This window comes from Bos mutus, chromosome 4, assembly GCF_027580195.1.
Source record: "Bos mutus isolate GX-2022 chromosome 4, NWIPB_WYAK_1.1, whole genome shotgun sequence".
In the NCBI taxonomy this organism is placed as follows: Eukaryota; Metazoa; Chordata; class Mammalia; order Artiodactyla; family Bovidae; genus Bos; species Bos mutus.
The window spans coordinates 109137892-109162371 of record NC_091620.1 but is presented as its reverse complement, the minus strand read 5'-3'; the positions used below and the strand labels follow the sequence as shown (position 1 = coordinate 109162371).

At 38.3% G+C, this 24480-nt stretch overlaps 1 protein-coding gene across 5 annotated transcripts in view; it reads left to right on the top strand.

Annotated features, from left to right (window-relative positions):
• AKAP9 (A-kinase anchoring protein 9) overlaps nucleotides 1-24480 on the top strand; it is a 166543-nt gene that overhangs the window by 94444 nt on the left and 47619 nt on the right. For 4 of the 5 annotated variants that reach the window (XM_070369878.1, XM_070369877.1, XM_070369876.1 and 1 more), the window contains exon 22: nucleotides 5532-5740. In XM_070369878.1, coding sequence (XP_070225979.1) covers nucleotides 5532-5740 — 209 coding nt within the window. Of the gene's footprint in view, nucleotides 1-5531; nucleotides 5741-22997; nucleotides 23723-24480 lie in introns of those variants that run through there. The other variant, XM_070369879.1, reaches the window with a different exon arrangement.

The window sequence follows — 24480 nt, the reverse complement described above, 5'->3', positions numbered from 1 at the left end:
TGGTCATAACTTCCCTTCCAAGGAGCAAGAGTCTTAATTTCATGGCTGCAATCATCATCAGTGGTGATTTTTGAGCCCAGAAAAATAAAGTCAGCCACTGTGTCCACTATTTCCCCATCTATTTGCCATGAAGTGATGCAAAAGCAGAAAGTCGAGAAACACCTGGAGTAACAGGCACATTTGGCATTGGAGTACAGAATGAGGCAGGGCAAAGGTTAATAGAGTACTGCCAAGAGAACGCACTGGTCATAGCAACCACCCTCTTCCAACAACACAAGAGAAGACCGTACACATGGACATCACCAGATGGTCAACACCGAAATCAGATTATGTTCTTTGCAGCCAAAGATGGAGAAGCTCTATACAGTCAGCAAAAACAAGACCGGGAGCTGACTGTGGCTCAGATCAGGAACTCCTTATTGTCAAATTCAGACTGAAATTGAAGAAAATAGGGAAAACCACTAGACCATTCAGGTATGACCTAAGTCAAATCCCTTATGATTATACAGTAGAAGTGAGAAATAGATTTAAGGGACTAGATTTGATAGACAGAGTGCTTGATGAACTATGGATGGAGGTTTGTGACATTGTACAGGAGACAGGAATCAAGACCATCCCCAAGAAAAAGAAATACAAAAAGGCAAAATGGCTGTCTGAGGAGGCCTTACAAATAGCTGTGAAAAGAAGAGAAGTGAAAAGCAAAGGAGAAAAGAAAAGGTATACCCATTTGAATACAGAGTTCCAAAGAATAGCAAGGAGACATAAGAAAGCCTTCCTCAGCGATCAATGAAAGGAAACAGAGGAAAACAATAGAATGGGGAAGACTAGAGATCTCTTCAAGAAAATTAGAGATACCAAGGGAACATTTCATGCAAAGATGGGCTCAATAAAGGACAGAAATGGTAGGGACCTAACAGAAGCAGAAGATAATAAGAAGAGGTGGCAAGAATACACAGAAAAACTATACGAAAAAGATCTTCACGACCCAGATAATCACGATGGTGTGATCACTCACCTAGAGTCAGACATCTTGGAAAGTGAAGTCAAGTGGGCCTTATGAAGCATCACTATGAACAAAGCTAGTGGAGGTGATGGAATTCCAGTTGAGCTCTTTCAAATTCTGAAAGATGATGCTGTGAAAGTGCTGCACTCAATATGCCAGCAAATTTGGAAAACTCAGCAATGGCCACAGGACTGGAAAAGGTCAGTTTTCATTCTAGTCCCCAAGTAAGGCAATGCCAAAGAATGCTCAAACTACCGCACAATTGCACTCATCTCACACGCTAGTAAAGTAATGCTCAAAATTCTCCAAGCCAGGCTTCAGCAATACATGAACCGTGAACTTCCAGATTGTTCAAGGTTGTTTTAGAAAAGGCAGAGGAACCAGAGATCAAATTGCCAACATCCGCTGGATCATGGAAAAAGCAAGAGAGTTCCAGAAAAAACATCTATTTCTGCTTTATTGACTATGCCAAAGCCTTTGCCTGTGTGGATCGCAATAAACTGTGGAAAATGCTGAAAGAGATGGGAATACCAGACCACCTGACCTGCCTCTTGAGAAACCTGTATGCAGGTCAGTAAGCAATAGTTAGAACTGGACATGGAACAACATACTGGTTCCAAATAGGAAAAGGAGTACGTCAAGGCTGCATATTGTCACCCTGCTTATTTAACTTATATGCAGAGTACATCATGAGAAACACTGGGCTGGAGGAAGCACAAGCTGGAATCAAGATTGCCGGGAGAAATACCAATAACCTTAGATATGCAGATGACACCACCCTCATGGCAGAAAGTGAAGAACTAAAGAGCCTCTTGATGAAAGTGAAAGAGGAGAGTGAGAAGTTGGCTTAAAGCTAAACATTCAGAAAACTAAGATTATGTCACCTTTCTACAAATGACTCCCAAATTTCCAAACGTTATTGTCTATTGTCTCTCCTCCATGTAGCCCATTAACAGTTCAGACTAATCCTTTTTTCATGCTTTTTATTATTTAATATTTTCATGCTTTTTAGTATTTCTGCTAAAGACTCTTCTGTCATCTGAAAGTCATCTAAGCTGGAAAAACTCAGTCTTCTTTTACTGCTTTTCTTTCTTCGTTGTCTTACACATTCCATTTTTTCCAGCCTGTAACCAGCCCTGGTCCATCTTTATCATTTCTCATCTGGACAATTGAAATAGCTCTCTAACCAGACTCTTCTTTTCTAACCCCTCCTTCTGCATTGATACAGCTTGCTTCCTGGTTCATAGAATTGATACTCTTATTCAAAAAATTATATACTTTTCCATTATGAATAACAAAGCCCCCAGTTTCTTAAAACATAAGGCCATTCCCAACTTGGATCCAGCCTACTTTTAGCTACCCTTTCTCAGCTCTCTGTCCTACCTCATTCTTGCTTCTCCACGTTCTTTGACTCCACAAAGCCTTATCATCATATCAGACCATGATCTTACCTCAGATTTGCTAAATTCTCTGTATCCATTAAAAGAAAATGTCACTAGAATGCATTTACTTCCTCAGCTAAATATGTGATATATGTATTTTTCCAATATATGTAACCAATTGTAAGCTATTAATATTTCTTGCTTCATCAAAAATATCATTCATTTTTTAGGCTACATTAACTTTATCTAGTGACTTTGTAGTATACATTGTACAATATCTGAACTCATTTTGAATTCTAAGGTAATTTTGAACTCATGAATATTTATAAACTGTTAGTCCCTATTATCAATACATTCAGTTTTTATTTGATCACCACCTCCTTTGCAGTGTCATGAATCTCTGTCCATAGTTCTTCAGGCACTCTATCAGATCTAATCCCTTGAATCTATTTGTCTCTTCCACTGTATAGTCATAAGGGATTTGATGTAGGTCATACCTGAATGGTCTAGTGGTTTTCCCTACTTTCTTCAATTTAAGTACGAATTTTGCAATATGGAGTTCATGATCTGAGCCACAGTCAGCTCCCGGTCTTGTTTTTGCTGACTGTGTAGAGCTTCTCCCTTCGGCTGCAAAGACTATTATCAATATTTCATTATTGACCATCTGGTGATGTCCATGTGTAGAGTCTTCTCTTGTGTTGTTGGAAGAGGGTATTTGCCATAACCAGTGTGCTCTCTTGGCAAAACTCTGTTAGCCTTTGCCCTACTTCATTTTGTACTACAAGGCCAAACTTGCCTGTTCCTCCAGGTATCTCTTGACTTCCTACTTCAAATGCTCTTGAAGTGTTGCACTCAGTGTGCCAGCAAATTTGGAAAACCCAGCAGTGGCCACAGGACTAGAAAAGGTCAGTTTTCACTCCAATTCCAAAGAAAGGCAATGCCAAAGAATGTTCAAACTACCACACAATTGCACTCATCTCACATGCCAGCAATGTAATGCTCAAAATTCTCCAAGTGAGGCTTCAACAGTACATCAACCAAGAACTGGTTCAAGCTCGATTTAGAAAAAGCAGAGGAACCAGAGATCCAATTGCCAACATCCGTTGGATCATAGGAAAAGCAAGAGAGTTCCAGAAAAACATCTACTTCTGCTTTATTGACTACACCAAAGCGTTTGACTGTGGATCACAACAAACTGTGGAAAATTCTTCCAAGAGATGGGAATACCAGACCACCTGACCTGCCTCTTGAGAAATCTGTATGCAGGTCAAGAAGCAACAGGTAGAACCAGACATGGAACAATGGACTGGTTGCAAATTGGGAAAGGAGTTCGTAAAGGCTGTGTATTGTCACCATGCTTAATTAACTTATATGCAGAGTACATCATGTAAAATGCTGGGCTGGATGAAGCACAAGCTGGAATCAAGATTGCTGGGAAAAATACCAGTAACCTCAGATATGCAGAGACACCACCCTTATGGCAGAAACCGAAAAGTATCTAAAGAGCTTCTTGATGAAAGTGAAAGAGGAGAGTGAAAAAGCTGGCTTAAAACTCAACATTCAAGAGATGAAGATCATGGCATCTGATGGGGAAACAGTGATGGGGAAACAGTGACAGACTTTATTTTCTTGGGCTCCAAAATCACTGCAGATGGTGACCGCAGCCATGAAGTTAAAAGTAAATTTGTCAACTTTTGCTGAGCAACTAAGCACATAGCACATGTAATAGCAAGAGTCAGACACAACTTAGTGACTAAACCACCACCACTATATAATAGCAAACATTTTAAGTCATTTTCTGGTATACAGTTGTGGATTCTTCAGCCAGTGACTTATACAGAGAAGGTACTTTGAGAATGTTGAATTGTGCTGATTTCAGATCTTGTATCTGAAATTGCATCTGATATTTTTACTGCTTGAGATTGAGAGACTTCCATATGGCACCAGCTATTGTAGCAAAACATTTTAAAGAATAGCTTTTATTCTCCTGGGTGATTGTATCAAACTGAATATTTATTCCAAGTACCTTGAAAATTTAAATTTCTTCTGCTTTTAATTTGTTAACTTTGCACAGTTACTGATAAATATGTGGTACACGTTAATAAAAGAATAGATAGTTCCTCTTCAGGAAATTTCATTGTTCTATTATAGCAAGCTGCCACAGATGAGTACAGTATTCCATGGAAGCGATAAATAACCTATGCTTTTATTTCAGTTTAGAGAAAGCACTTCCAAAGCTTTATCTCTGCCCATGTAAACTCAGTTTTCTTTACATAAGAAAAAAGACTAGCGTGGAAACATAAGGCCACAGTTTAAATTAGAACTGTTTATTAGTCTAACCTCTTCCTGGTATGCGTTCTGCATGCACAGTTGCTTCAGTCGTGTCCGAATCTTTGCAATGCTATGGACCCATAGCCCTCCAGCTTCCTCTGCCCATGGGATGCTCCAGGTGTGAATACTGGAGGGGGTTGCCTTGCCCTCCTCCAGGGGGTCTTCATGAATCCATGTCTCCTGTGTCTCCTGCATTGCAGGCAGATTCTTTACCCACCGAGCCACCTGGGAGTAACCAGTTACAGAAAGGTCTTAGTCCCTTTTACTGTCTAGCCAAGCAGGCGGTGCTGCCCAGGATAGTGCTCAGAAATCAGAGTGTTTTCTCCATACAGAATCAAGACTTCCATCTTTCCATACACTTGGAATATCCCATTGTACTGTGTTTTCTTTTTATGTTGTTGTGTGAATATTTGTTCTCTCATTGCCCTTGTGTGTAATGTCCTTGAGGGTAGGAGCCACATCTTGCCACCTATACATCTCCATTACTTAGTAAACCCTGCACGGTGGGCATTTAGTAAATATCTGTTGAAAGATATTTTAAAACTTTTTATCAAAAGAAAACTACTAACTCTCAAGTATTAATTTATGCAAAGCCCTATTAGCATAGCATTATTCTTCCCATTCTTATACCTGGTAGGTCATCAAATAATACTGCGTTCTGAATTTGCCTATTTTGTTTTGTTACAGTGTTATCTTAATAACACTTTCATTCCAGTGATTTCAAGTTTTAATTTGATTTTATTTTATACTTTTGTTTTTTTACTAAAATGATTCCTTGTACTTTATTTATACCTTCAAAATAATTCTCATTACAGATGAATCTATACCTTATTCTGGAAGTGACAGTAGCATGTGGTCCAAAGCAGCTGAGGAAGGGACAGAGCTGTCACAGCGGCTCGCGAGGAGTGGCTTCACTGGGCCTGAAATAGACCCTGAAAACGAAGAACTGATGCTGAATATCAGCTCTCGACTACAAGCAGCAGTTGAAAAGCTCCTGGAAGCCATAAGTGAAACTAGTAGTCAGGTAACCTCCTCGTATTGCTAATATACACCGAGTTGGAAGTAGGTTTTCTTTTAAGCTCATGAACTACGGCTAAATGTTTCCTCTCCTCTGTCTCATAGGAATCTAGTTTGGTTCCCCTTTAATAATTTGTAGTTTTTGTGACAACCAATACTGGTATCACTAGTCTTGTTTTCAAATGGTAAGGGTTAATATAATATACTGATGGAATCTTAAATTCTAAAATTCAATGTTTTAATTTTCAGATTTTTCTAGACTCTTACTACACATACCTTTTTGACATCAAAAGAGGTTTTAACTTTACCATTGTATGAAATATTCCATTATAATATATATATTTATTTGAAGGAATAGTATAAGGAATCTCTAAAATAAACCATCTGCTCACACATATCATAACAGTACTGTTAAATACAACAAATCAGGCCCACAACCCCTTCATGATTTTTGCATTCTTTTCACAAATATGATTAGAATACCTCACTTTACTACCTTTGTAGGTAATTAGAATGAGGGGCAGTTTCTACCTTAAAGTATTATTTTCATAGAACTTTTAAGAATGTATACCATTGTATTTATACCTTAACTTGCAGTTTCTTCTGTCTATAAAATGTTTATACCCTGTATAAGTGTCTCTTAAGTACTCTATGCAGAATTTTTAAAATTATGTGCTGTTTTAAAATGAAGAGATTTCACTTATTTTTTAAATATTTAATTTACCTGTAGAATCATAGTTCTCTTGTCAGTCAGGTGAGTGCCTCATTGTCATCAGCTGCAGGGCCGGTATTATTAACATTTTTTTCACTGATACCTTTATTCAGCGTGTTCTGAATCCATGTGCATTTAAAACAAAAGGTGAGAAGTTGAAAGAATATGTTTGATCTCTTGTTTCTGCTGATGTTTGGGCTCCATTGGTGCCACTTTTTTTCTTCAAGAAATCATTCTGTTTCTGCAGCAGCATTGACTATTAGATGTATCAAAGATTCATTTCTTTTTATGTTAAGTCAGTGATTATACACCATTTTTGAGTCATCTCTTATTTGGTGACCGTTGAAATAATTTGTTAACCACCTACTGTTTGGTTAACATCATTATCAATCCATTATTCTTTTTTTTTTCCCTCTTGGTAATTTGCTACTGGCATTAAACTAAGAAGGCATTATCAAAGCAATATATATTTCCAATAAAATATTTAACCTCCTAATAGTTTTCAGCTATTAGAGTTTTCTCAGATTCATTCTTCTTTGTTGGAACACAGTCTAAATTTTCTTCTGTGACAGAGTGTGGGCTCTATCTTTGAGAGCAGAAGAATCCTAACATTACCACACATTGCAGTGAGAATTTACTGATTGGCCAGTGGAATATATCATCACGTATCTACTGATAAACTTCTGGATTGTACCTTGATTGTCTGAGCCAACTAAAGTACTCATGTGCAATTAAGTAGGTCTCAGAAATGTTTTCATACATAAATTCTGAAGATATAAACATAGTATAGAAGAAATTGTTATGTTTGGGTAATTTCTTGTTTTTCTGAAGCTCACTTTACATAAGGATTGAAAAACCTTTATTTCAGTAACATAAATTTTCCTGAGCATCCACAAAGAACTAAAAAACGTGTGGTATTCCTGAAAACTCAAATCTTTGTATATTTACAAACAGAAAGGATGACTATTTACACAAAGAATGATAGGGGTCCCATCTTCAAGATAATCACAATGAGTTACTTTTCATTCTCAACATCCTGAGTTGCCGTTAAGGAAATGGCATCAATTAAAACCAGCCTCACTGTGTTACTAACCTGCCAAGACATTAAACTATACTTTTCTATCAAAGAATTATGTTTGTTGCATTTTTCATCAGCCTCAGGTGTAGCCAACTCAAGACCAAGCATTGAAATTATGAATGCAGCTACAATTTAGAAATACATATTTTCTACCATGTTTTGATATCTTTTGAAGTCTTTAACAAAATTAGCGTAAGTGCTGGATTTGGCTGTCTTTTAGAGAGCTTATGTGTAAGCCACCTGAACAACGTGCTCCTCCACTGAATCAGCCGCGCCACTTTGAGCATTTTCAGCTGTTGTTTTTCAACACTTCTAATGCTTGAATGCATATGCATCATAATTATTTATTTTATTCTGTGAAGTTGTGTAGTAGAGATAATTCTGTACTGAATTTCCACATCATCCTTCTTTTTTTTTTTTTTTCTTGTTTATTTCAGCCACATTGGTATTTAATTTCTCTGATTATCTTTTATGAAAAGATAAAACATGAAAACAGCTGTTAATACTTTTAATTCTTTGACCACAGTCTTGAGCTCTGTTAATACTTTTGCTACTACCTGATACCCATTGTAATTTATGGATAGTCTAGTTAATGCAATATATTTGGCATTTGACAAGCTCCGTGGGTAAATAAACCTGGGTAAATAAATCAGAAGTGATGAGTGGTTGGACTTGTTCTTTCAGGCTACTGAAGAGAAATGTTCCCATAATCCATTAACACTGTCAACGGAGATCCACCTGAAGCACTGTTTCCCAGGCTAAGATTACAACTTATCAAATAAACTTTATGTGACCAGGGCGAGCCCTTTGAGGTGCATTAAGATCCTGGTTATTCTCAATTTGTTAAGTACTAAAACAGCGATATGTCATGTAGATTTTTTTGTATCTTTTTAGTTACAGAATCACTGAGTAGAGCACAGAAATTTTGCCTAGATCAGTAAGCAGTTCTCAGTGTGCAGTCTCCAAAGTAGCAACACAAGCATCACTATAGACTTGTTCGAAGTATAAATTCTCAGGCCCTGCCCGAGCCTTACTGAGTAATGGAGCCCCCAAAACCTGTGTTTTCACAGGTCCTTTAGGTGACACCAATACAGACTAAAGTTTGAGAACCACTGACCTAGGAATTGTTATTATCATATCCGCATTATTCTCGCAGAATTCTGAAGTGTTCTACTAATAACCTGTTATATAAAAAAATTGAAGTAGCTGTTGACATTTGATATAAAAATCAGATATTTCTTAGATGAATTACATTTTTAAGGCAGTGGGAATGGAAACTTTGAAAATTTTTCTTTAAATTTAGTTTAGTTACTGCTTTTCCATGAGAGATGTTTAAAGACATTGACTTCATGATATTCTCATTAATACCTAAAATTATTTTGAACATGATGAATATTTTTACCAATTATTTTAACTCCAAAATAATGGATAGTTCTCTTTGTGAAATCACTAGTATTCCATTTTTCTTTTAATGAGGCATTATTTGATTCTTCTTCATAATGGAATATTTCCCTTTTATCTTGTTTTTTTTTTAACTTGTCATAAAAATCTAAAACAGAGCTGAAACTGCTATGATGCCTTTTTGCAGTGAAAGAGACTTTCAGGAAAATAGCTCTGCATAGGGTACCCTGAGACTAGAAAAAAGAGAGCAGCATCTGAAAGTTTAGGGTGAGGTGAGAACAAGTAAAGCTTACTGGAGGGCTTGATGCTTTGAGAAGAGTCACTCATTCATCATTATTGAGCACCTCGTATGTAACAGTTGCTCTTCCAGATACTGGAGGTACAGCATTGAACAAAATGTACAAAGTCTCTAGTCTCATAGAGCTAACGATATACTGCTGGAGCCTGATGATAAATAAACATTGTATGCCAGATGGTGATACCTGCTGTGAAGAAAACTAAAATAGGGGAGATAGAGCGTGATGGGGGAGAGCACATTTTACAGAGGAAAGTTAAGGATGACCTCTCTGGTAATGTGATAGTCAAGCAGAGACAGCCGGTAGGTAAGTTGGGAAAGAATGTTTCAGGCAAAGGAGTAGTGAGTATAGGCCCTGAAGTGGTCCAGTGCTGGTTCTCTTTATGGTTGACAGAAGCCATGCAGCTCAAACAAGAAGAATGGGAGAAGTGTGGGAGCCAAGGTCAGAGTGATACCTGGGGACTGGACCACATGGAACCTGGAATTTAATTCATAATGAGATGTGGAGTCTTTGGGTACAATTTTTTAACTTATTATTTTTAAGTAATTTTATTTATTTATTTTTTTTTTAATTTAATTTTATTTTTAAACTTTACATAATTGTATTAGTTTTGCCAAATATCAAAATGAATCCACCACAGGTATACATGTGTTCCCCATCCTGAACCCTCCTCCTCCTCCTCCCTCCCCATACCATCCTCTGGGTCGTCCCAGTGCACTAGCCCCAAGCATCCAGTATCGCATTGAACCTGGACTGGCATCTCGTTTCATACATGATATTTTACATGTTTCAATGCCATTCTCCCAAATCTTCCCACCCTCTCCCTCTCCCACAAAGTCCATAAGACTGTTCTATATGTCAGTGTCTCTTTTGCTGTCTCGTATACAGGGTTATCGTTACCATCTTTCTAAATTCCATATATATGCGTTAGTATACTGTATTGGTGTTTTTCCTTCTGGCTTACTTCACTCTGTATAATAGGCTCCAGTTTCATCCACCTCATTAGAACTGATTCAAATGTATTCTTTTTAATGGCTGAGTAATACTCCATTGTGTATATGTACCACAGCTTTCTTATCCATTCATCTGCTGATGGACATCTAGGTTGCTTCCATGTCCTGGCTATTATAAACAGTGCTGCGATGAACATTGGGGTACACGTGTCTCTTTCCCTTCTGGTTTCCTCAGTGTGTATGCCCAGCAGTGGGATTGCTGGATCATAAGGCAGTTCTATTTGCAGTTTTTTAAGGAATCTCCACACTGTTCTCCATAGTGGCTGTACTAGTTTGCATTCCCACCAACAGTGTAAGAGGGTTCCCTTTTCTCCACACCCTCTCCATCATTCATTATTTGTAGACTTTTGGATCGCAGCCATTCTGACTGGTGTGAAATGGTACCTCATAGTGGTTTTGATTTGCATTTCTCTGATAATGAGTGATGTTGAGCATCTTTTCATGTGTTTGTTAGCCATCTGTATGTCTTCTTTGGAGAAATGTCTATTTAGATCTTTGGCCCATTTTTTGATTGGGTCATTTATTTTTCTGGAGTTGAGCTGTAGGAGTTGCTTGTATATTTTTGAGATTAGTTGTTTGTCAGTTGCTTCATTTGCTATTATTTTCTCCCATTCTGAAGCCTGTCTTTTCACCTTGCTAATAGTTTCCTTTGATGTGCAGAAGCTTTTAAGTTTAATTAGGTCCCATTTGTTTATTTTTGCTTTTATTTCCAATATTCTGGGAGGTGGGTCATAGAGGATCCTGCTGTGATGTATGTCAGAGAGTGTTTTGCCTATGTTCTCCTCTAGGAGTTTTATAGTTTCTGGTCTTACGTTGAGATCTTTAATCCATTTTGAGTTTATTTTTGTGTATGGTGTTAGAAAGTGTTCTAGTTTCATTCTTTTACAAGTGGTTGACCAGATTTCCCAGCACCACTTGTTAAAGAGATTGTCTTTAATCCATTGTATATTCTTGCCTCCTTTGTCAATTAAAAAAATTTTTTTGTTTATTCTTGGCTATGCTGGGTCGTTGTTGCTGTGAGGACTTTTCTCTAGTTGTGGCGATAGGAGCTACTCTCTTTGCCGTGCACAGGCTTCTCACTGTGGCTCAGTGGTTGTGGCTTAGTTGCTCTGCATCGTGTGAGACCTTCCCTGATCAGGGATTGAACCCGTGTCTCCTGCATTGGCAGGCAGACTCTTTAACCACTGACCCATCAGGGAAGCCCTTGAAATAATTTGAGACTTACAGAAAAGAAAAAGTACCAAGTGTTCCCATGTGCTTTTCACTCAATTTTCCCTAATGTTAACATCTTGTGTAACCATACTGTAATGATCAAAACTTAGAAATGGAAAGTGGTGCATCACTATAAACTATAAGCTGTTTGGATTTTACCAGTTTTCCTGCTAGTGTCCTTTCCTGTTCTAGGATCTATTCCAGAATCCCACCATGCATTGATTGTCATGTCTTCTTCTTCTCCAGACTGACTGTTCCTAAATCTTGCTTTGCCTTGCATGACCTTGACATTTGAGAAGAACTAGCCAGTTAGTAGAATGTCCCTTGATTTGATTTTGTCTGATATTTTCTCATGATTACATGAAGCTTATGCATTTAACAAGAATACCACAGGAGGAATGTGCCTTTCTCTGTGTATCAAATTTAAAGGCATATGTCTTACGACTAGTGGTGTTAATCTCAATTACTTGTGGTATCTGCTGGGTTTCTTCATTCTGTTATTATTTTCCTCTTGTAATTAATAAATATTTGCGGGGAGGTACTTTGATACCATGCAGATATCCTATTTCTCTTTAACTCTAAACTTCCACCCACTAGTCTTACCATCCATTGGTAGATCTTGCCTGTACCGTTGTTCCTCTGATATTCTAGTGGTGATTTTCTATCATCATTCATCATCTATTGATTGGAATTTTTCTGTAAGAGCTATTTCTTCACTCACATTTATTTTAACTAATCAGGCCTCGTGTGGACTCATAGCTATTAATTTTTTCAATGGGTTATCTGTAATCAAATTCTGTAATAGTTCTGTTCTAGCTTTGACGTGAAGAAGTCCTTCAGGTTGGCTCGTGGGCAGTTCCATAGTGCTTCCTCCTTTGAACATTTGCACTATCACAGTCTCCAGGCCCATCTTGTCTTTTCCCTGCCCCAGTCCTGGAATCAGCCCCTTCTCCAAGGAAGTTTTATTTTATTAGAAGTTCCCTTTATTAGAGGATGATACTTTGAAACCAAGGCCTGGGTGCTGTATGTGCTTGTTGTTAGTAAGGTGTCATGGTCCTCTCAGCAGACAGTTTGAAAAACAGTTGGCATCTATTTTTTTTCTGTATCTGTTTGTATATATAATAAAGGTATAAGTTCATTCTGATACCTCCACTACCACCACAGCATTCTTTCTACCCTTTCCCCTTTCCTTTGTAACTTTGTTCTCCAAAGATGAGAGACCAGGCTCTCATGATCGATAGTAGTTTTACTTATTTGTTAACCATGTATACCCATAAAGTAATTTCATACCCATATATACCCATAAAGTAATTTTGCAGTTGCTAACCTATACCCCTGGGAAAAACAGTTTTACTGGCTAGAGTACAATAGTATTTTTTTTCATAAGATGGTTGGATGGCATCACCAACTCAACAGACATGAGTTTGAGCAAGCTCCGGAAGTCGGTGATGGACAGGGAAGCCTGGCATGCTGCAGTCCATGAGGTCACAAAGAGTCAGACATGACTGAATGACTGAACTGAAGTGACTGACTTTTTTCGTCTTTAGCCTTACAGTAAAGAAAGTACTGTTTTTCAGAGTATTTTAGGTTAAATCTTTTCTCCCTACCCCTGAAGTGTGGGTTTGTTATCCATTTTTAATACAATTATGATCATTTGTTACAGTTTTTATTCCATTTTGGGTTCCCTGACACTTTGGTTAATTTTTTTTTTAATTTTACATACAGTAAATTTCATTTTGTGTGTAGACAGTTCTTTTGGTTGTGACAGATGCGTAGTGTTATGTAACTACAAACATTATAAAAAATAGTTCCATCTCCCCAAAACTTCCTGGTGCTCCTCCGTTCTTTTACACTCAGCCCCTCCTCCACCTCCTGTTCTTGACACTGTTGCTACTTTCTGTGCCTATAACTTTGCCTTTCCCAGAGTGTCATGAATGAAGTCATGCACTATGCATTCTTTGGCTCTGCTTTCACTGTCTTAACAAAACCCACGTGGGATTCATCTGCGTGTGTTAATAGTTTGTTTCTTTGGAGAGCCGAGGAGTGTGAACCGGTTTGTTTATCCAGAGGACATACAGATTGTTTCCAGCTTTGGGTCATCAGATATTTTTTCAGTAACTGATCTAACTTATATTTTTCAAAAAGATCACTTTGACCACCTTGTTAAGTAGAGACTGAGGGGATGGAGGGGTGCAGGGCAGAAGCATAGAAACCAGAGAACTTGCCCAGGCTTATAAGGTGGGTGTAAGTTAGAAATTGAACCCAGGCAGACTGACTTCAATTGGAGAAGGAAATGGCAACCCACTCCAGTGTTTTTGCCTGGAGAATCCCAGGGGTGGGGGATCCTGCTGGGCTGCCATCTCTGGGGTCGCACAGAGTCGGACACGATTGAAGTGACTTAGCAGACTGACTTCAGAGTCCATGCTCTTGACTGGCACTTTTTCTGACCTTTAGAAATGAAAGGAGTGAATCATTCTGTCAGTTAATGCTGACAGGTCAACTTACAGCCTGAGGAGTGGATTCTAAAATCTAATGCAGGTGGTTGAAGGGAGCACCTTGCTTACTTGACAAGAGCAATTTTACTGAAGTCAGTCAGTCAGTCAATTCAGTCGCTCAGTCGTGTCTAACTCTGCGATCCCATGAACTGCAGCATGCCCTGTCCATCACCAACTCCTGGACTTTACTCAAACTCACGTCCATTGAGTTGGTGATGCCATCCAACCATCTCATCCTCTGTCGTCCCCTTGCCTCCTGCCCTCAATCTTTCCCAACATCAGGGTCTTTTCCAATGAGTCAGCTCTTCGCATCAGTTTGCCAAAGTATTGGCGTTTCAGCTTCAGCATCAGTCCTTCCAGTTCCAATGAATATTCAGGACTGATCTCCTTTAGGATGGACTGGTTGGATGTCCTTGCAGTCCAAGGGACTCTCAAGAGTCTTCTCCAACACCACAGTTCAAAAGCATCAATTCTTTGGCGCTCAGCTTTCTTTATAGTCCAACTTTCACATCCATACATGACCACTGGAAAAAACCATAGCTTTGACTAAACGGACCTTTGTTGGCAAAGTAATGTCTCTGCTTTTGAATATGCTATCTAGGTTGGTCACAACTTTCCTTCCAAGGAGTAAGCGTCTTTTAATTTCATGGCTGCAGTCACAATCTGCAGTGATTTTGGAGCCCCCAGAAATAAACTCAGCCACTGTTTCCACTGTTTCCCCATCTGTTTGCCATGAAGTGATGGGTCCAGATGCCATGATGTTTGTGTTCTGAATGTTGAGCTTTAAGCCAACTTTTTCACTTTCCTCTTTCACTTTCATCAAGAGGCTGTTTAGTTCTTCTTCACTTTCTGCCGTAAGGGTGGTGTCATCTGCATATCTGAGGTTATTGATATTTCTCCCAGCAATCTTGATTCCACCTTGTGCTTCTCCGAGCCCAGCGTTTCTCATGATGTACTCTGCATATAAATTAAATAAGCAGGGTGACAATATACAGCCTTTACGTACTCCTTTTCCTATTTGGAACCAGCCTGTTGTTCCATGTCCAGTTCTAACTGTTGCTTCCTGACCTGCATATAGGTTTCTCAAGAGACAGGTCAGGTGGTCTGGTATTCCCATCTCTTTCAGAATTTTCCACAGTTTATTGTGATCCACACAGGCAAAGGCTTTGGCATAGTCAATAAAGCAGAAATAAATGTTTTTCTGGAACTCTCTTGCTTTTATGATGATCCAGCGGATGTTGGCAATTTGCTCTCTGGTTCCTCTGCCTTTTCTAAAACCTGAACATCTGGAAGTTCACAGTTCACGTATTGCTGAAGCCTGGCTTGGAAAATTTTGAGCATTACTTTACTAGCGTGTGAGATGAGTGCAGTTGTGCGGTAGTCTGAGCATTCTTTGGCATTGCCTTACTTGGGGATTGGAATGAAAACTGACATTTTCCAGTCCTGTGGCCACTGCTGAGTTTTCCAAATTTGCTGGCATATCGAGTGCAGCACTTTCACAACATCATCTTTTAGGACTTGAAATAGCTCAACTGAAATTCTGTCACCTCCACTAGCTTTGTTTGTAGTGATGCTTCCTAAGGCCCCCTTGATTTCACATTCCAGGATGTCTGGCTGTAGGTGAGTGATCACACCATGGTGATTATCTGGGTCATGAAGATTTCTTTTTTACAGTTCTTCTGTGTATTTTTGCCACCTCTTAATATCTTCTGCTTCTGTTAGGTCCCTACCATTTCTGTCCTTTATTGAGCCCATTTTTGCATGAAGTAATGAAGGCCAAATCGTAATTCAAGGGAAAATGAGTTTTTTAAGAAAAAGACTTCCTAGTAGAAACTTAGTGGATAAGTCAAGAAGAAAATTTGTGTCAAGGGCATCGCATGTTGGCATAAGCCAGCATGGTGTGTTTGAGGATAGTGGGTTATTTTGTGTTAAGAACACCCAGGATGGAATGTGGGCAGCAGAGGGTAGAAGGCTTGCAGCGGTCAAGCCTTGCAGCCACAGTGTCCCTTGAGGGTAGAGTAGAAAAGTTTTAAGTTTATGCTGAAAAATGTGGGGAATCACTGAAATATTTTTGGTAGGAAATACTCTGAGATTTGTTTTTGTACAGGGATTTCCTCTAGTAGCATGTGGTGGATGGATGGGCTGGAAAAGAGTGAGGAGAGAGGCTGAATGTGCAGAAACAGGAGACTCTTAAAATACTCCAAGTGAAGAGGGTAGAAATCAAGTTAGGGCAAGAGGGAAGTGATCTCAAAGCTTGCAGGAAGTTGAATTTGATAGAAATTGGTGTGACGTTGGATGTGGGGCATAAGGAACAGAAGAGGAAAGAAACCACAAGCTGATCCTTGACCGGCTGTTATCGGGATATTTCATTTACTGAGATGGGGTTTACAAAAGAAATGAAGAATGAGTGCAGTTTTAGAGTGCATAGAGGGAAAAGATACTCTCGAGTCGAGTTCGGGAGACTAGATTAGAAGTTGGCGTCACCTTTAAAGACATTTGAAATTATGGTTTTGAAGAGTGTGGAGAACTAAATTTTTGTGCTGGTAGAGTGCTGAGATTTAAAAGGGAATCAAGGTATATCAATCTACAAAAGAGATTGAGAGAATGAGCAAGGAAAATCAAGAGAATAATGTCTTTGTTTTGTTTTTAGAGAATAGTGTCTTAAAAGCCAGATGAGGAGTGATTTTCTGTAAATGTCAGATACCATGGAAAGGTAATGAATGCTGAGAATTTAGTGTCCATTGGATATTTCAATATAGGTGTCATCAGTGGCCTTCAGGAGAACAGTTTTGTGGCATTGATAGAGGAGGAATTCACAATTCAGCCAGTTACAGAAATGGAGTTGAAGAAATAGAGATAGCAATTTCATAACATCTGGCTGTGAAGAAAACAGAACAGTTGAAAGGGGCAGGATGCTTTTTCTACGGTTCATGTTTATATTGAGTAGCCATGGAAAAGTTGAATGTGCAGGTTGGAGGGGATGGGCCTTGTGAAGCAGATCCTTGGGATGGGAGAGGACGGAATCCAGAACACAAGGGGAACATGTGGCCTTTGGGTCAGAGGGATTAAACTGCCTTTAGGATGGCGAGAGACATTATTGTCTGGGATTGTGGGCTTTTGTTTGGAGTTGCGGAGGAGTTTCAGTGAAAACGCCCGATAGTATAAGTAAATATTTTCAAATATTCAAGGTTCTTTCTTTCCTTTTTTTTTTAAAAAACTGGCTTGGTTTTATATAACTTTACTGGAAAATCGTAATTAAGCCTTATACTTAGCTTTAAGTTTGGAGGGTACACTAGGTTTCATGGAGTTCGCAGGTGACTCAGACAGTAAAGAATATGCCCGCAGTGTGGGAGACCTGGGTTCAATCCCTGGGTTGGGAAGATCCCCTGGAGGAGGGCCCGGCAACCCACTCCAGTGTTCTTGCCTGGAGAATCCCATGGACAGAGGAAGCTGGCAGGCTGTAGTCCATGGAGTTGCAAAGAGTTGGATATACCTGAGTAACTAACATTTTCACTTTCACTAACGTTCCATAGATGTATCTTGCTTTAATAAAATAATAAGTAATCATTTTCCTTATGAAGTATCAGGATATCTACCTTTATGGTCTGATTTCATAGTATCTGTGAGGAATGTTTTACTTTATGTATTAGATTTCACAAGTGATTTGCCCCATGGTATGTCCAAATCTATATAATAATATATCTTCTGGGATGGATTTCACTTCTCTTTTCCCGAGACAGGCTACCGTACGTATATTCAGGCTTGTATTCAACCTATTATAGTTCCTATTGTTTAGGATAACTTTGTTTTTGTTTTTTAATCATTTGTGTTAAAGTATAGTCTTGATTTGGCTTTGGTTTTGGGCCATGCTGTGCAGCATGTGGGATCTTAGTTCCTTGACCGGGATTGAACCAGCACCCTCTGCTTTGGGAGCATGGAGTCTTAACCGCTGGATCACCAGGGAAGTCCCAGGTTGGGATAGCTTTTGCTGGACTAGGAGTAAACGTGCTGAGAGATTACTCTCAAGCCCTTAGAAAGTTAATCTCTTTAAGCTTGTCTTTATTTAGTAGTCTCATTGTGGTTCTGCAGAAAAGTTATCTATGAGAGTGTGGTTTCAGATTCTTGATTTTTGGATCAAGTACAAATAGGAATCAGTCTGTTCTGTGGAAATAGTCTTTTAGCAATTAAACTTTTCTAGAATCCAGAGGTAGTTTAGAGCCATAGGACATTATTTACCAAGAGATTCATTTCGGTGTTAGAAGAAAACAATGAATGATGAGGGATTTACTACCAAAGAAAGATTTTTATTATAGGCAACTCTCATGAACTTATAATCATTTTTTAGAATGATGGAATTTAAGGTGCATGTTTCTATATTTTCTCCAAAGAGGAGCCTTTTTCTGAGGATGAAACAGTAGTACTGTTAAGATTTTGTTTTGTCATTTTGTTATGACAAAAAAACAAAACATTTTGTTATGTTTTAAAATAAGCTGTACTAAAGTGTTGAAATACATTTGCTGTTAGGTGTTGCTCCTGTTGTGCGTGTCAGGGTATTGTAGCCAGGACTTAGTCTCTCTTAAATAACTTAGAAAAATAAAATAAATACAAAGGAGAGCAACAGAAGTCTTTTACAAGTTGAGAGAAATATTTCTGGGGAAAAAAAGTTAAATGGCTTGACGTTGTACAGTTAAAGTAAAGCTAAACATAACTCTGTTCCACAAATTAATAGCCTTCAAACATATATTGCAAATCTTGATTACCTGAAACCAGGGAATAATGAGCTAGTCTAGAAAATTAAAAGGGTGGCCTCTTAATAATTAAAATTATTTGAACTGTTTTAGATTGCAAAAGGTGTTTTGTGCTTTCTAAAATTTCAAGAAAAAGAATATATTATTTGAATTATTCCAATTCAAGTAACCTATCTGAACATCAATATATGTAATATACCATCCGTTAATATGCTGTTTGGAGGAGAGCTGTTTGGCACTCTCTTACAAACATACTGTTATTTGAATTATTTTATTTCAGGGTCACCTTACTGAACATGAATTATGCCATCAGTTAATATACCCTTGTTGTGAGGGCTGTTTACCCCATTCTAAGTCATCCTAATCTGCTGCTTTTTTGAGGTTTCTTTCTCCTAGCTTTTCTCTTTTTTCTTTGTAGTTAGTTCTTGCCTTGACCTAAATATTTCTATTTATAAAAGGATATGTCTTACTTTCAGGGTCTTTTTTTTTTTTTTTTTGCTTCAAATAAGAGAAATTGGACACCAGATTATCAAAGTAAACTTTAATTTGCAGAAAGAACTGAGAAAGAGTATTTTGAGAGGTATTTGAAATGCTGAGCAAGGATCCAGCCAGTTCATAAAGCTGAAAATCTAGGATATTGATGATTTTGTAACTGCTGAAGCCCCAAGAAAGTCAGATTTAGCTGCACGTTAAAGTGTCTTCTCAAAACTTACTGGAACCCTCATATACGAAGTCATAATAAATAGGAATTTGTCATTACCTCGTCTGGAACTGGTCATTTGGGGGCATAGACAGACCAGTAACACTGAGGAAGCTGAAGTTGCACGGTTCTAAGAAGACCTACAAGACCTTCTAGAACTAACACCCAAAAAAGATGTCCTTTTCATTATAGGGGACTGGAATGCAAAAGTAGGAAGTCAAGAAACACCTGGTGTAACAGGCAAATTTGGCCTTGGAGTGTAGAATAAAGCATGGCAAAGGCTAATAGAGTTCTGCCAAGAGAACGCACTGGTCATAACAAACACCCTCTTCCAGCAACACAAGAGAAGACTCTACACATGGACATCACCAGATGGTCGACACCGAAATCAGATTGATTATATTCTTTGCAGCCAAAGATGGAGAAGCTCTATTCAGTCAGCAAAAACAAGACCAGGAGCTGACTGTGGCTCAGATCATGAACTCCTTATTGCCAAATTCAGACTGAAATTGAAGAAAGTGGAGAAAACCACTAGACCATTCAGGTATGACCTAAATCAAATCCCTTATGACTGACTATACAGTGAAAGTGAGAAATAGATTTAAGGGACTAGATCTGATAGAGTGCCTGATGAACTATGGATGGAGGTTCGTGACATTGTACAGGAGATAGGAATCAAGACCATCCCCAAGAAAAAGAAATGCAAAACAGCAAAATGGCTGTCTGAGGAAGCCTTACAAATAGCTATGAAAAGAAGGGAAGCAAAAAGCAAAGGAGAAAAGGAAAAGTATACCCATTTGAATGCAGAGTTCCAAAGAATAGCAAGGAGACATAAGAAATCCTTCCTCAGTGATCAGTGCAAAGAAATAGAGGAAAACAATAGAATGGGGAAGACTAGAGATCTCTTCAGGAAAATTAGAGATACCAAGGGAACATTTCATGCAAAGATGGGCTCAATAAAGGACAGAAATGGTAGGGACCTAACAGAAGCAGAAGATGATAAGAAGAGGTGGCAAGAATACACAAAAACTGTACAAAAAAAGATCTTCACGACCCAGATAATCACGATGCTGTGATCACTGACCTAGAGCCAGACATCCTGGAATGTGAAGTCAAGTGGGCCTTAGGAAGCATCACTATGAACAAAGCTAGTGGAGGTGATGAAATTCCAGTTGACCTATTTCAAATCCTGAAAGATGATGCTGTGAAAGTGCTGCATTCAAAATGCCAGCAAATTTGGAAAACTCAGCAGTGGCCACAGGACTGGAAAAGGTCAGTTTTCATTCCAATCCCCAAGTAAGGCAATGCCAAAGAATGCTCCAACTACCGCACAGTTGTGCTCATCTCGCACACTAGTAAAGTAATGCTCAAAATTGTCCAAGCCAGACTTCAGCAATACGTGAACTGTGAACTTCCAGATGTTTAAGCTGGTTTTAGAAAAGGCACATCAAATTGCCAACATCTGCTGGATCATCGAAAAAGCAAGAGAGTCCCAGAAAAACATCTATTTCTGCTTTATTGACTATGCCAAAGTCTTTGCCTGTGTGGATCACGATAAACTGTGGAAAATTCTGAAAGAGATGGAATACCAGACCACCTGACCTGCCTCTTGAGAAACCTGTATGCAGGTCAGGAAGCAACAGTTAGAACTGGACATGGAACAACAGACTGGTTCCAAAAGGAAAAGGAGTCCGTCAAGGTTGTATATTGTCACCCTACTTATTTAACTTCTATGCAGAGTACATCATGAGAAACGCTGGGCTGGAAGAAGCACAAGCTGGAATCAAGATTTCGGCTAAAAATATTAATAACCTCAGATATTCAGATGACACCACCCTGATGGCAGAATGTGAAGAACTAAACAGCCTCTTGACGAAAGTGAAAGAGGAGAGTGAAAAAGTTGGCTTAAAGCTCAACATTCAGAACACAAAGATCGTGGTATCCAGACCCATCATTTCATGGCAAATAGATGGAGAAACAGTGGAAACAGCGGCTAATTTTATATTTCTGGGCTCAGAAATCACTGCAGATGGTGATTACAGCCATGAAATTAAAAGACGCTTACTCCTTGGAAGGAAAGTTATGATCAACCTAGACAGCATATTCAAAAGCAGAGACATTACTTTGCCAACAAAGGTCCGTCTATTCAAGGCTATGGTTTTTCCAGTAGTCATGTGTAGATGTGAGAGTTGGACTGTGAAGAAAGCTGAGTGCCCAAGAATTTATGCTTTTGAACTGTGGTGTTGGAGAGGACTCTTGAGAGTCCCTTGGACTGCAAGGAGATCCAACCAGTCCATTCTAAAGGAAATCAGCCCTGGGTGTTCTTTGGAAGGAGTGATGCTGAAGCCGAAACCCCAATACTTTGGCCACCTCATGTGAAGAGCTGACTCATTTGAAAGACGCTGATACTGGGAAAGATTGAGGGCAGGAGTAGAAGGGGAGAACAGAGGATGAGATTGTTCGATGGCATCGCCGACTGAACGGACATGGGTTTTGGTGGACTCCGGGAGTTGGTGATGGACAGGAAGGCCTGGCATGCTGCGGTTCATGGAGTCACAAAGAATGGACATGACTGAGTGACTGATCTGAACCGAACTGTCTGGAATTCTAGACAGCAATGCTCTTCCACCATCCCAAACCATATTGCTATAGATTCTGAGCTTTCAGTAAAAAATGTCATTTTCTCTCTCCTATTATTAACAAACTGTGAAGGATTTGGGTATTGACTCCTCTGAAGATACTTTGTGTAGTGAAAGTGGCCATAAAAATGGGTATTTGTTGATAGGCTTGGTTTAGTGTGGGATTTTCCCATAGCAGATAAGATTTTGTGAGTTAAGGATATTTAATTACTGGGTAGAGAAAAGTCACCACAGTGAAAGATTTTTCATTTATTTAAAACAACTTTCATGTTCAGCTTTTCAAATTCTGAGTAACTGGTTTATTCACTATTGTCGAGGTTTCTCAAGGTACCAGAGGGCCATTATATACAACTTGTGCTCTTAAGTCTTAGTCAGAGTTCATAGTGTAGGTTAAGTGGTATAATTATCAGCTATTGTATATTATACAATGCAGCTTTAAAAAGAGGTGTTTTTTTTTCCTTAACAACTACTCTGTAAATAATTCAGTGTAGAAATAGGTTATAACCGAACCATCTATATTTAGTTTTAATGACTGCTGAAAAGAATGGGTGTTATTTTAAGGAAATATCAAAAGGAAATACTTAGTTTTCCAGAAAGAGTTACAATTATTGGGTATAGTTGAAGAACTGATTGATAATGTGGATTCAGACCTTTTTGAGTTTACATTTTTAAATTAAAACATGTTTTAATGGAATGGAAAAACACTAGCTTATCTTAGAAGCATTATAAACTATCTAAATATCCTTTTCAGAGCTCTGACGTGGAACTTGGATCCTGTTAGGCAGGCTTTTTTGTGGGTGTGTTAATTCAGATTCCACCTGTCAGTGTACCTATAGGTACAGGCATTAAACCACACCCTGTGTTCTGACCTTTCCTCAGGGGACACTGACTAGAATCCTTTGGCTCAGCATGAGAGGCTGTTTGAATAGCTCAGTTCAGAAGAGCATTGAATGAAGCAGCAAGAACAAGGGAAATAATTTTGCAACTGCGATTCTTAAGGCTGCTGCTATGGAGACTTCAAACTTGACTTTCCCTGCCAGGTTTTACTTGGAAGGCTTTTACTTCCACAGACATATTTGATAGCGAGAGCAGTTTTATTGCTTAGCTAATTAGATATTTATATTTTCATTCTTTCATTCTTCAACATTTTAGTCATTATTCTAATTTAAAACATGTTTACTTGCTTTTAGTTTTGTTTTTTGTTTTTATTTTGTTCTGGTTTCTTTGTTTTGTTTTGCTGAAGACTGGTGGGGACCTAATTTTTCTTATTTGTGGGGTTTTTTTTCTTTTGTTGTTTAGTTGTATGAATTAATTTTTATGTTTATTTGATAGTGCCAAAGAAAATTTTTCATACTGCTATGGTATATCTTTATAAAGTAAACAGAACTTTTTAGTGTAGTGGAAAACTGGTAAAGCAAATGAGGAAAATTAGCGGCTACAACTTCTAGAATGGATTCGTACAAGACCTATTTGGCAACTGTCAAACTTAGTGATTCGTGGTTGGAAGAACAAGATGAAGACATTTATGAGGTTGAATCCCGTGTACCATTACCACATCCTTTTCCTCTGTGTGAACATTTGGATGAAAATAACTCCGTAATTATTAATACTTCTATTTTTCATATTATTCATAAAAGAAATGGGCACATATTAAAGCTTATTTCTAAAATTTCCCTGCCTACCCCTCCTTATTCAGTAAGTATAAAAATTTGGTTTTTTTATAGTTTTATGCTTTCAGTTTTTTATATATTTAGTGAAAAAAGCTATAATGAGAAATGAACTTTAAATGTCTTTGGAAGGGTAAATGGAATAGAATCTTCTTTTCCTGTTGTGTGGTTCATTCATCCTGTAATGATTAATGTATTGAAGGGCAAAATTTCGTCCACAAGCCCCAACTTGGCAATGTGTTTAATTACATAAAGCTAAATGAGATAATATTTCAGTTCTGCCACGCCAGACAAGCTATTTAAAGAGATCCTGCTTGTCCTTAAGAATCTTATTTCTCTGTGTTTATGATGCCAATCTTTAGTAAAAGCAGGCTGGTTGTATTTGAGGGAATAGGCATTCTCATACCTAAAATAGCTAAGTGAATTGTCATTGAGCCAATCGTTTGGCATAATGGCTCTAGTTCCAGAAACGAAAAAAGAAAGCCTGGATTCTAATTTCAGGTTTTTTTGCTAACTGCCTAAGAAACTTATATTTAATATGCCTACTAATCCTGTGAAAAAATACCTTTTTCTACTTTTTATGTGAAATGTATATTATTAACAGTGTTCAGGGTATTTAGCATAGTTAGTCTTTCAGGTTCATTTGACTTTTAAATGTTGTGAATGATTTACTCCAAGTTATTCAGCCCTTTTAATGACTTTCATGGCTTTAACGATGTACTACCTTATATTTCAGATGCTTTCAGAATAGTTTCGTTACCTCCCCTGAAGCTTTTATATATTAGA